The sequence below is a fragment of the Ceratosolen solmsi genome, unplaced genomic scaffold (assembly GCF_000503995.2).
Source record: "Ceratosolen solmsi marchali unplaced genomic scaffold, CerSol_1.0 scaffold29, whole genome shotgun sequence".
Classification (NCBI taxonomy): domain Eukaryota; kingdom Metazoa; phylum Arthropoda; class Insecta; order Hymenoptera; family Agaonidae; genus Ceratosolen; species Ceratosolen solmsi.
Genome location: NW_011948417.1, coordinates 6,764,522 through 6,779,338, shown reverse-complemented (window position 1 = coordinate 6,779,338; position 14,817 = coordinate 6,764,522). Strand labels below are relative to the sequence as shown.

The 14,817-nt window shown below is 22.3% G+C and overlaps 1 protein-coding gene across 1 annotated transcript in view; it reads right to left on the bottom strand.

Annotated features, from left to right (window-relative positions):
* Positions 1-14,817, bottom strand: part of Stacl (SH3 and cysteine-rich domain-containing protein) — a 57,920-nt gene that overhangs the window by 28,568 nt on the left and 14,535 nt on the right. Inside the window, exons 2-5 of the mRNA XM_011496447.1 lie at positions 9,390-9,646; positions 8,259-8,654; positions 5,880-6,136; positions 5,632-5,743 (exon numbers count right to left, since the gene is read on the bottom strand). Coding sequence (XP_011494749.1) covers positions 5,632-5,743; positions 5,880-6,136; positions 8,259-8,654; positions 9,390-9,646 — 1,022 coding nt within the window. The remainder of the gene's footprint in view (positions 1-5,631; positions 5,744-5,879; positions 6,137-8,258; positions 8,655-9,389; positions 9,647-14,817) is intronic.

Sequence of the window (14,817 nt, the reverse complement as noted above, 5' to 3'; positions counted from 1 at the left end):
ATAAGTACTTGAAATAGAATGAAAAATCTTGTATTTATATAATTATATTGTATAAGTATGAAAAAGAAGTAGGCTCCTTTTGTTATTTGAGATGCTAATGATAATATAATTCATAAATCAAATTATATTATTAGAAATTTCATATAATAAGCAACTAATACTATCTTAATATTTTGAAACTATTAGTTGTTAATTGCATAATATTTATATTCCGTCAAATAAAATTTCTGATGAACTGTGATTTTCATCAAATATTTAAACATTTATAATTAAATATATCAATTGAAATTAATAGATAATGCAAGCACATGTCATCTTTACTTATTTCTAATAAGGTAGATAAATAATATAGATTAATTTCTATATAAGTTCTATTTTTAATATTTTCCAATCAAATATTATATAAAGCTACGAGTTATTAATATCGTAAGAAGTCTAATTGCAAAAACTTGTTTAGCTTGAAATTCTTAAAAACATTGATATATTCCATTGTTTTGTAATATAAAAAATTTGCCTAACGTTGACACGTGTATCATAATAGGATTTTTATTATATAAAATAACACACCTTATTAAAATTATAATTTGTTTTGAATTTTCCATTTTATTTAATATAAATGTAAATGTAACAAATATGTTGGAATTTATGTGGGATGATATAGGATCTATGAAATGTTAATAAAATAAAATTTTAAACAAGATATTATTTCATTGGAAACATAATTTATACATTAGCTATATTAAGTTGTTACATATAATTAATATTAAGAAGCATGAATTTATTAATAGTAAGTTATAATGGACATTGTTTTAGTGAGTAGTGAATCTAGTTATCCTTCGTAATTTGAATAAAACGAAATAAAAAATGTAATAACAATTACAGCAAAGATGTAGTGTAGGTCAAAAAAAAAAAAAAATTTTAATGTTTCTATAAACTGTAAATAATATTTATTGAAATCATTCTTCTTAATACACTGAAAATATCATTTTTTTATTTTACCCTTAAATCTAAAATTACTTAATTTCATTTATTATTGATACATAATTGATTAAAATGTTATAATAACAAAGACATTCGAATCAATTCACGTAAAATTTAAATGATTCTTATCTAATTAAATTCTATATTACTGCTTTTGTTTTTTGATAACGTTTAAAATACAATTTTAATAATTATTGTATTATTGGTTATATATAATAATTAAGACACGATATTATTAATTATTGAAAATAGTAATTAAATTGAAAAAAAATATTGATTATATATTTTTCTATGTATATTGCAATATGTAAATATTATCGTTATATATTTATTTTGAACCTATTTAAATGATTATGCATGTGTAATTGAGTAAACATGTAATACTTTATTATAATTATATGATTGATTTTAAAATTAACTAAAACCGTGAAGCAATATTATTTACAATAAATTAAGATTGCTTATAACAAAAAATATTTGTCGCTAATAATTTGTGACCTAGTCAGTATTGAAAATACGTTGTTTTACAAAATATCAATATGATTACGATCAGTTTTTGGAGTTTAAAAAAATAATATTGAATTACACGTGGCTAGGACCATGCAATAATAAAATAATAGAAAATTCCAGCGTATCAATCAAGCCATCTATTATTGTGATACTGCTGCAATCCTCACTTAGTCTAACCTCAACAATACAGTTGTAATAATGTCTTTAATATCATTTGTGGCACTAATGTTACACATAACGCGAGTGATGCAAATAACGAGTTAGTAACATTTTCGCACACCGTCAAAATATTGAAATTATTGCATAAATCTTTATAATATGTAAGGAATACTAACAACGCGTATACGAAGAGATGTCCAACCCATATTTGTCGTAGATAAAACCAGCCACTTAACAGTGCAGTAATTGTTTAGTCTTTGCACTTTTTCTCTTGACGATTTATCTCGTCGGACTAGGTTGGCAGGATAGATTTTTACTATGCACTTCTCTCGCTTCTCTTCCTCCTTTTACCCTTTTCTCATTCTTTTTCTCTGACCTAGTTATGAGAGCGCATGTCACGTCCTCGGCAATAGCGGGCGTTCGTTCACTTTCTCGCTTGCACACGCAATCACAATTTTTATATCCGTACATTATTTAACTAATACATTAGAATATTTATGTATATTACAAATCATATTTTTAATTTAAAAAGAAATTCTGATTATGTAGAATAGTGAAAGAAAATAAGAGGAGGACAAGTAATGATACAAAGAGAGAAATGTAAAAAATAAGAGAAGAATTAATGAGATCAAGAGAGGGGGGGGGGGCGAAACTAGAAGAAAGAGGCATTTATATGTAAGGAACATGATAAATAATATTTAGTAATATTTTACATGTAGTTCAATACTGAAGGGGTTGAAAAGAGATAAAAAGATGAAATTTCATTTTCTAAACTGCAGATGTGCAAGGTGCACATGTGCGCGCATGTGCAAAGAGAGTGAGTGACATTGAGATTTTCGTTTGTAGCTTTATAATTGCATATTGGTAAAACAGCATTTGTATTAGTAAAAAATGATTTCACTTCTATCTAATATGTATTAAAAATACTTAATGAAATATGAATTTGTATTAAGTTTATCTACGATAATTTATATGTTTTTTATAAATTTAAGTACTAATTTGAAAATCAACTGCTTTTCAAAGTAAACGAATGATACAACAATCATTTATACGAAGTTTCAAAAATAAACTAAACAAGACTATAATTAGTACGTTTGCAAATAAATAATGTATTTAATCATATGATACCATATTCATAGATACAAAGTTTTACATTAAAATAATAATAATAATAATAATAATAATAATAACTATTTAAAGATATTTTATTTAAGAAAAATATTTTTCCTTTCTAATACTGTAATTTTGAGATGTTTTCGTTCTTCCAAATAATATTTTAACATGTTTTTACTAGAATAAATAACTTTTAAGATCAAAGTTTCCGAAAGAAAATATTAAAATGTTAGAGTAGTAATGAATTAAAATTCGAATGTACTGTACAAACTCAAATATAACGGCTCAAATATCATTGATAATGTATTGTATTATCTTGTATTAAGCAGCAGAGTTTTACGTACCTATGCATGCTATACATGTATTATTTAGATTTAAATGTTTATATCTTTAGGAGTTGCACACCTATTGTATAAAAAATGAAACTGATTCATTTTCTTATAAATTAATAGGAAATTGCTATTTTTTAATAATAAATATAACAGTTTAAAAATATATAGGTAGAAGATTAATGATTATATTAAATAGTAAGTTAGATTCAAAAACTATCAGAATATAAATAATTTTAGAACAAGAAATTTATTTCTTCATATTATCAATTATTTATTTAAAAAATTGTGCCTTAATAACTTTCAATAAAAAAAATTCTGTTAATTTTTCTTGCTGTTCTTATATAATTTTTTTTTTTTTTTGATTTTACATAAATAAATTTCATTTTGACATTTTTTATTATAATACTATACAAAAAATAAATACAGAATTACATTAAAAACAGATTGTAATTCCTAAATATAAAAAATAGACATATTAAGTATAAAATATGTATTATGAAAAGAATGTCAGATTAATTGATTTATGAATTTTTAAATTTCTTATCAAAATAATTCTTATGTAATTATCTTGTATATGTTCAATATTTTTTTAAATATCAACAGCTCCATGTTTTTGTATGCATAATTTAACAATGTATTCGATTATACTAATATATTTGATATATTTTCTATTTTATGAATTAATATGTACTCCGTTTTTTGTATTAAAAATATTGTTTCTTTTTATGAAAATAAATAAAACTATGAATGTGAAAATAAACAATATACCATTTTTTATTTGTGATTTGACAAAATCAATGTTGTAATTAAATTTATGTTCTTTTAAATTACGATGCTAATATATTTATATCTAGAATTCCAGTATCATTTAATGAATAATACCAAATTATTATTTTTAAATTACTTATATTATTGTTATTTAATTGAAAATGCATGTTGAATTACATTATTAAATTATTTTATATATTATTTTAAATTATATTATATTATTTTAAATATACGTCACTGATATAATTAATAAGATACTTTAAGTTAAGGTAATGATAACAAAATTCATATCTCTCAGAGTAATAATAATAGATCTATGAATAAAAGAAAAAAGCTTTTTATGATATTAAAATAGGAAACTCGTTATGAAAATCGCATGATAAAGTAGTATGAATTTCATACATTAGAACGATGTAATTTGTACATTTACAACGTGTGAGTCATAGTTAATGTCGTATTTAAAAAGTACACAACATAAAATATTTTTTCATTCTATGCTATATTACATAGAATTGAAAAGTATGCACGATGTGTTAATAACACGTATATATTTGTTATAAAACAAAATGTCCATAATAATTTAATGCAATAAGATTTTTATATAAAGCTTTCCACTTATTATTACAAAAGAACATAATTGCTATATACTAAATAAATAAAATATATTAAATATATTAAATATATTCATTGATAAAAATAATTTGATTACAAATTAGTTGATATAAGAAACGAACACTATTTTGATTTTTCTTTATATTTATCAATAAATAACTATTATTTCGTATTGTTAGATGTACATTACTTTAAATAAAATTTTAGTTTGTTTTATTTGTATAATAAAAAATTGGATATTTCTTAATTTTTTACATGAATATTGTAATTTATCGAGAGTTGTAAATAATAACGAAAAGAAAAAATGTCTTAAATTAAATCTTACAAATATTAGATAAATCATAGGTAGGATAATATTTTTTAGCAAATTGAATACTTTAAATCATGCCAGAATATAAGTACATATCAGGATATATTGCAAAATATTTTTTTTTAACAATCAATAATTAATAATATAATAAAACATAAATTTATTACTAATTTTTTTATTATGTCGTTATTTATTGATAAAGAAAATGCTATGACTAATAAATTTGGATTTTTTATTATATTAGACTAAGAGTTAAAAATATAATCGCATTGAAATTTAAAACAAGATAAATTTATGAATTTATTTTAAATATAGTATTAGTCTATTGTTTGAGTTTAACAATATTTGTTTTAGAAAGTAATTATAATTATATCCAAAAAATTTATTTGTATATTAAAATTATTAATTAAAATTTATTAAAAATTGCTAAAACAACTCATTTTGAAATACTACTATCATAGAATAATTATTATTGTAAAAAATAATTTCATAAAATATAGTATATTATAAAACTTTATTATATATATATATATATATATATATATATACACACATTTATTCTATACGATTAATTAATCAATTAAGATAAGAATATATGTATTATTAATTATGTGACTTTATTTAATTTTGTATGATTAATTTGACGATTATATATTATCATTTACAAACAAATATACAAATTCGGTGATATATTATATTAAAATTTTTTTAAACATATCCTTGTTAATATAATTTTATTCGTAATATAATTTTCACAATATACAAATTTTATATGTATATAGAGTAGATTACTTTTTATTGATTTTATTAAGAATTATAAATCCTTCAAAATAATAGAAAAAGTACCTGAGCATTAACAGCAGCCAGATGCAATTGCGCAACACCTAGATCGAAACGTTGTATTGAAATATCCTCTTGCAATTCAGCTACTTTAGTGTAGGAGTTACCTTCGATACTTGTGCAATGGTGAAGAACAGAAATAAAAGAATTAAATAAATTTTCAGCGGTCTTACATTAGAAAATATAAATTTATAATTGTCTATGCTTAGGGAATAATAATTGTCGTATATCTTCTATCTTATATAATTACTTACTTGCCTTGCATACGATTTAGGGTATCGAGAGAATCTTGCAGTCGGGTAATTTGTTTTATGAGTTTCTCGGCTTCAAGTTTTAAGTCTTCTTCAAGAATAGCAAGGCTGTTATTACCTGTAGGTACAAGCTCATCTCTTAATGCAGGCACACTATTAATGCGTTCAGAAGTAGTTTGCTCTGGTGGCGACGGTGTTATGAACAATCGACGTGGAGGTTTACGTGGTTGCGCGGTTGCCGCTAAACTTCGTGCTAGAGCCTGAAAGTAATTTGTGTTTTTTCTTATACATATAGAAATTTATATTAGTTTTTTAATAAATTGTTTCGAATAATTAAGACACATTTATAAAACTGTGTATAAATAATCCTTATCTAAATATTTATGGGACATTATAAATATATATATTACTAAATATTTCTTAAATGCTCATTCTATTTTTACAATTTATAAATTTAAAAGAATTTGAAATTTGAGAATAAAATAGGAACAGATAAATTAATAAGTAAAATAATATTCTCAATTTTATAAGTATATGCTACATTATATATGTTAGTACACTTATTTTTTTTTTTATTAATAATCCATTCATAGGTAATTAACAGAAAACATTATAATTATCAGTATTTTGAAATTATATGTAACATAAGTGCAATATTTGAAACAGAAACTATTTACCATAAAAGAAAAGCTTTATATTTCCATTTTGTAATTACCTTAAAAATAAAATGCAAGTAATTATCTCAAAAGATTTTTAATAAGAATTTTTTTGGCTAATTGCCGATAAGAATAAAATATAATCGGCAAACTATAAAAGTAAAATGGAAAATGTATTATCTATAGTATTTTAATTTCAATTAAATATGCTTTGTTTTAATGTTTGAAAAATGATTTAATCTAAATTTCGAGTTATAGTATAATAACTAACCAATAATAAATAAATAATAAATAAAAACTAACTAATAAATATAGTATAATACTTTTTTATTTTTTATATATTTGTAAATATTTATTATGATGTCTTCAATTAATCAAGGCTTTATTAAATTAAATCGTTACTCCAATTTTAAAACGTGACTAAATTCTGTATGAACTGTTATTGTTATTGTATAAGGTGCTTAAGAAAATTTTAATAAAAGTTTTTTTCTTTGCATCATTTTTATTATTATGTTTTTACTCCTATATAATATTAGAATAGGATATGATTTCTTCTAATACGATATAAATAATTTGTCATTTATTGAAAATAAATTTAATATATTAATGCAACGTAATAATCAACCAGTAGTAAGTAATGTATTCCATCCAATCTTCCATCTTAAAAATCATTATTTATTTTATGTACAATCGTAGTTTGTTTTTATATTTTCAATTGTGTAATTTCACCAAATGCAACCAATTAATATTTGAGTTTGTCAAAAATTAATTATAAACAGTTAGCCAAATTAATATAGCAATTAAATTTAATTATAATTTCATATTTTTAATTATCTCATTCATTTAATTAAAATGAAAGAATAGGAGAAACTATTTCTCAAAGGTGTTAAATAATGTTATATGAAATGTTTTCTAAAGCACAAAGAAAAATGTACTGGATTATAATTTATAATTTTTATGAAATTTTATTTCGTAATTATGTTTTATTATAATATAATAACTATATTGAAATAATCAGTAGGTACTGATTCAATAATTATTCGAAACAAATATCATTAATTTAATTAATAATAAATAAATTATTTTGACAAATGTAATATCTATATTCGTATTCTTGATTATTATTTTAATATACTTTATTGAATTGAGAGGATTACATATACTTATAATAAAGTGATTAGCTGTTTTTTATAAATACATTCACCAACTACAAAAGCAGTGTTTATATATAATATTAATTATATTATTTATTGCAATCATTTTAATTGACTTTCCATACATCGATTTTCCCTATGGAATAAATGTAATTGGTTTTCAAGTCCTCTCTTTGATTGATTCCATTTTGTGATATCAAATAATAAAGATGAATATCGTAAATAATAAACGAGTATAATAAGAAAATAACATAAATAATGATCGAGTATCATTTACTTATAAATAATCTTCAAATATTTTTATTTACAAGTTACATTGTTTAGTGGTATAAATTAATAATATTTAAAATACCCTATGAATCTTAAGTGGGTCGACATTGAAAAATAAAAGCGTAGTGCAACAAGATATTATATAAAAAATAAATAATTTTCAATGCAAGACAATGATTGAAAAATTATGTAAATTAGTCCAACTTACTTCATGATTTTCTAGCAAAATATATCCCTCACATTATCAAATGCTTAGTTTAATAAAGTTAAAAGTTGGACAGTTACCGAACGAAATTACCTACTTGTAGATCTGATTGAGGATTGACGAGCTTGGCCTCCTTCGTTAATGCCTGATATCTTTTAGCCTGCTCGTTCACCTTTTCCCTGGTAGACTCGGAGATACCACCGACACAGTTGCATGCGAGGGTACACAATTGCACATAGATCTCGGCTACCTCGCCCAACAAGCCAGGCAGGCAATGGAATTCGTATCGTTCGGCCGTAGCGTTGGTAGCTCGCAGCTGGAGCACATAAGCATTGTGAGCTTCGAGGTAGGCGCGTTTAAGTTCGGAATCCTGATTGGATTCGATTGTCGCTAAGAGTGCCCCATAAGCTTGCTTGTAATCTGCTCGTGCTCGTTGTAAATTTTTCTCCGACTTAGTAACCTCTTGCTCGTATGCTTTACGACGAGTAAAAACCTGCCATTATTTAGTAAATTGAATGTCCGAAATCTTTCGTTTATCTCTACATACATTTCAATATTAACATACGAATATTTTCTAAAGTTATTTATTTTCAAATTATGCCTTTTTATTATGTATAACGTTTGAAATTATTATGTTGAAATTAATTAAAATTCAAGGTTTTTTTTTTAACGAATTTGGAATATAATAGAATGATACAATAATTGTTATTCAACGAAGTTTTTGGGCACACGTTGACAATTTAAATAACATTAAATACCAATAATATTAGCATTCTAAACAACAACAAAATTGTAAAAATTATTTCAATTAATCATTCAACCTTCAGCTACATATTAGGATGAGTACCAATTAAGATAGAAATATTTAAAAAGAAAGCAGTTTAAAGGATGAAGATTTGATAAATTATATTTATAGCAAAGATACAAATAAACAAATGATAATTTAAATAGTAATAGTTTAGTAAATAAACATTACGCATTATAAATTTACATAACTGTATATATTTTTCCTAAATATTCATTTTGCAATTTATTTTTAATATTATTAATTTATAAGATTATGAAAATACATTCTACCAAATTGGTCAGTGAATATGTAGTCTAGAATATTTTTAGAAACGATAAATTAATACGTAGGAAATAATATTGTACAATATAATAATTTTTTAAAAATAATGAATAGCTCGTTTCGTTTATAGGTCTTATTATTTTACGAATAAATGTTTACCTCTTTGTGTTGGGCTTTATGATAGAAACAATTTTCGAGTGTGTGTCGCGATAAATGTTGTTGGAGTAGAGAGCCAAGATGAAGATATGCGGTGGCATCAGCTTCAACTTGTCGAAGCAAGTATTCCCACAGTCGTTGCACACCGTTCGCTTCTCCTTCCGAATTCACTTCCCGAGTTCGGAAGTCATCGACGAGTCGGATGATACTCTGATTGTGGGATTCAATCGCATTACCCAATGCCTCGGCAAATTCCGATACTGCAAGCAGAAATCATGAATACAGTTTAACGTCTTTTCCTTCAATAGTCATTCAAATAAATATAAATTTATCGTTGTCAAAAAAAAAAAAAAAATATAACATAATTTAACAATCGTTATGTATAATCTTATTATTGTTTGTCATATATGCGTACTCCCTTTAAGAAAAACTTTATAATTTAAATTTTATAACTTTAGGTATTAAAATACATAAAATTTTATTTCTCACTTACCATTACATTTATCAATTAATAATTTAATTTTCGTAAAAATAGAGTATTAAATTACTTGAGTACGTTAATCAAGAATGTAAAATAGTTACTACCTGCTCGTTTGTATTAATAAATACCTTATTGTTGGTCAGCTCATTCATTTACCGTAATATACTACAATTAATTACTTGACTATTCGTTTTCGGATTAGTTCTAGATTGTATATCAGATAATTTATATGAATAACACGGGCAAAATACATTTGAGTGGATAATAATTATTACATTATAAGATGATTTCAAATGAACTATATTCGGTAGTTTTAACAAATATTAAACTTTCAATAAACTTTAAATGTGGCTTTAAGTTTCATCTCAGTTTATATATGAAGACATAGTTCAATTTGGACGATTTTATATTTATTGGGCACCGAGATCTATCGCTGATGTCTAAATTAATTTTTGAAAGTAATTATTAATATTATCTATACATTTAAGTAAAGCATAAAATACATTTTATTCCTATGTTCAATATAATTTTGCATATATTGAATATTTAAATGAAAAATATTTATTTACGTACGTTTAAACATTTTTATTAAATGATATAATTGATAATGTTCTAAGATTTTAATTTATTAAATAATCATTATTATAATTATATTTAGTAATATAAATAAAATATTAGTAATATATAAGTAGATTGATTTGATTAGACATCTTTAATATCGATATTCAGTTTTTGAAATTGTGAATATCGTTGTATTACATATCAAATTATTAAATACATTATTAACATTTTTTGCAATATTTAATATGAGCACACAATTTCGATTAATTCAGGTAAATTTTTAAAATCTTGTAAATAATAAATCGTTAAATTTTATTTTCATCAATATCAGTAGTGATATAATTAATACAAATATTTGAAACGGGATGAATATAAGAATAATATGGAAGAAAGTCATTTATTGAACGAATTTTAATGCCATCAGGCGGATTCTGATAAACTTTGAATATTACTTAAATTTTTTTCATTGTATTAATTTTCTATCTCTTAAGACGTTTTGAATATTACTAGTGAAATAGTCCAGATTAGTAATTTTTATAATTGCTTAATGTCACTAACCTTCTTTTAAATATTAAAAACTTGATGATTATATATTTTATTTTAAAACTATATTCAACAGAATTGTCGTTTTTTAATTATTATATTTATATTCATAATATATTCATATATTTGAGAGAATCTTTTGGAATATTATATAAACAAAAATCTATTTATAAATTTTAATTATTTGCTTAAATTTGTTATAATTACGTTTCGTTGAAATTATATTTGCTTTTTAAAGATATTCATTTATTTCATAAGACATAAATTTTTTAACGCATTCTTTAATAATTTATTAAAATATAAATATTTAAATTAAAAAAATTTTTTTTAATTTAAAAAAGAAAAAGTTAAATAATTTTAAAAATATTGCTTTATAAATTTGTATATAAAATAATTTTAAATTAATTCTTAATTAATGATTAGTACAATTATTCAAAGAACTTAAATTTTAGCAATGTAATATCGTTTAATTCTAGTCGAATACTCTTCTACATTATATAAATGCTATTGTAGAATCTCATTAATATCCTTCTCCGTTGGATTGTGATTTGTTTCCAACTTTAACTAGATCTCAAGCAAACTTCAAAATTACAAGTGAGATTGACATTTATAGGAAAGGTCATAGAAGAGATGTACCCATTTATTCATTTACTCGTTGGTTAATACACAATGGTATGTGAGGTACCTACAAATTTGTAAGTGAAACGAATTTTTGACTCGACATTGACAACTTGGTAAAAAATGTCGATGTAATTGAATTTGACGTTATTTGGTACAGTATATACTGTACCAAATAAATTGAAACTATCGACAAGTTTATGAATTGTCAGATTAGAGAGAGAGAGAGAGAGAGAGTGCAAATAATATTGAATGCATGTGGAACATTGATCGTAGATTCAGATGTATATTATTGAAATATTTGAAAATTAAGAATTTTTATTTGGTTACATAAGAAGCATACATTCATTGTTTTAGTACTGTTTCAATCACATTTAAATACATAATTGTTTTGAATCTTCATTTTATTTTTATTAATTATATTTAATCAATATATAATAAATTTTGTTTATTGCGTAAAGATGAAAGCTAATTTGGTACGATAATCTATTTCCCATTTTTGCATTAATGTGCATTTTTGCATATTATTTTTGTGAAGTAATCGATAATAATTAATTTAATTATTAAGTTATTAATCGATAGTTATTCATTAAATAATGTTATTAATTAATTTCATAAAATTAATGTAATAAAATTAATTTAATTGTTTTAATAACCACAGATGACATAATTATTTCTAAAGGTATGCATACAAATTTATAATTTTTATTTAATTTATTATTCAAAAGTTTGAAAAACATATTTAATAATAACATCACTGCCGATATATAATCCACATAGTATGAATAATATTAACTAACTTGTTATTAAAAAATCATAGAATTTCATTATTATTTATATAATTAATATATTATTATTCATTTTAATATAAAAATGTTGGAAGAAGTACTACTAATTGGTCGTTAGTATAATTTAATTACGTTTCTCATGTTTAATATTAGTGTAATTAAATTGCAAAATAAACTGAACCCAATAAAGTAACCCACATTGTTTTACAAACAGTAAATTAAAAATTTCATCTTTATAAATTAAAAATATTTCCTATATATATTATTTTGTATTATAAGTATCTTTAAGATTAAAATATATTCGAAATTTCAGTACAAGCACTTCAAATTTATCTTGAAATGCGTTTCTTTAATTCAAAAAGTTATTTATAAATGCAAAAAAATAAAAGCATTAAATATCAACATGTCTATTATGTTTACTTTTGCTTCTTAATCAAGTATGAATACACACTCGCGCACACTCAACATTCGTTCCTACGCATATAAATGCTCACATAAAATAAAATAAACTAAACGTAAATAAACACATATAAGTGTGATCCTAAATATAAATAAGCAAATGTACATATCCTGTTAGTTAATATTTATTTTACTATACTGAGTTTTACTTTTCATCTTCGAATTCATGTCATTAATAAAATTTATAAAATATTGATAAGATAAATTATAGTTTACTTTGGAAGTTATAAGTAGAAAAGACTATTTCAATAATAAATAGTATGATCAATGCAATAATAATATAATTAATCAAACATTTAAATATTTAAAAAATATTTAAATGTTTTTCCAATTATCGAACATTTATAACTTGAGATTATTATTTATATTATTATTATTATTTATATTACTTATATTATTGCGATAAATTTAATGAAAAAAATTAATTTGTGAAGTTGATTATTTTATTTTAGTACATGTATTTTAATAAAACCATTACTTATTTTCAATATAATAGTTATAGAATGAAAGTGATTCGAAATTATTTTCAAAAGACACGCATGTACAAGTTGAATATTTATTATTAATTGACAATTTTATTTATGATACATTTATTTTAAAATGCATTTGATTGTTTTCTTTTAAAATAAATTAAATAGATAATATTCTATGTAAATATGGTAAGTATAATTTAATTTATTCTACCAAAATATCTAAAATGTCATTATCCAAATATCGAAAAATTTGTAGTAATTTCTGCTATATATTAAAAATCTTTTCAAAACATAGAATTTCTTTCCATTACAACATTTTATACGCCTTTCAATCATTATTAAAATTCTATTAAGAATATTGACAATGTTCAAACACTCATTATGACGGTGTTCTATCGAACCTTAAAATTCTTTTCACTCGTGAATTTATATAGTTCAATATGCGCAGCAATTCTTTTATGGTCTTAACAAAAATAGTGGCAGTATTCAGTGGTTTCAAATGAAATTAATAGAAGGACAAACGACCTAAAAACATTAATAAATGACATGTTGAAGGAATTTATTTCTAAAGATACAAATAAAAATAAATTTAAAAATTACGAATCAACATAATGAGATTTCGTAAATCAAGTTAGAACAATACATAGTACAGTACTTGTGCTGTGCTCAAATGATAATGTGGTCATAATAAAATATGTTCCCACAATAGTTTTAACATTTCCTTTTATATACATGTTATTTACATGAGCTGAATTTTTTGTTTAAATTTTGTTCCTACCACTAATTGTTCCTACGACTATTATACAAAGAATAAACATCTCGAGCCACAAGCCAAAACATTCTAGAAGTTAAATAATAACTTCAAAAAAGACTGACACTAATTGAATAACTTTGAAAAATTCCTTGTATTACTTTCGTGTTCTTTAACTTAAATAACTATTTTGAAATACATTCTCTTAAATAATAAATTTTTAATAAAGTTCGAATAATAAAGCCATTTAATACGTTATGAATAAATTTTTAATATTTACTTTCGTTAGATATACATTAATTTTCGAAAGCTATATTAATAATTATGTAATTTACTATTTAAGAAATAATAATTACTAATTCATGAATCTTTTTTAAATAAACACAATATATAGTACAAATAGACAATACTATTTTTAATTCAATTATATAGGAATAATTGGTATTTATTTATAATAACTTTAATAATTTATTATTCATTACAAGTTATAATATTAACTTCTTACTTTTATATAAGTGAAAAAGATAATTAGTAAGTTTAAATTTTTAAAAATATTTTATATAAATCTTGTTACATTTAGCAAATATAAATTATACTTTTTTCAAAATGTATTATTAACGATCACCAATATTTTTCTATTTAATGTTTACTGTATACTTTAATTTTTAATTTTATAATTAATATTTTAATAAGAGTTATTTCTATGAAGAACAGCTTGTAATTTTAATAAGATTCATTCCTATATATAAAAAATAAA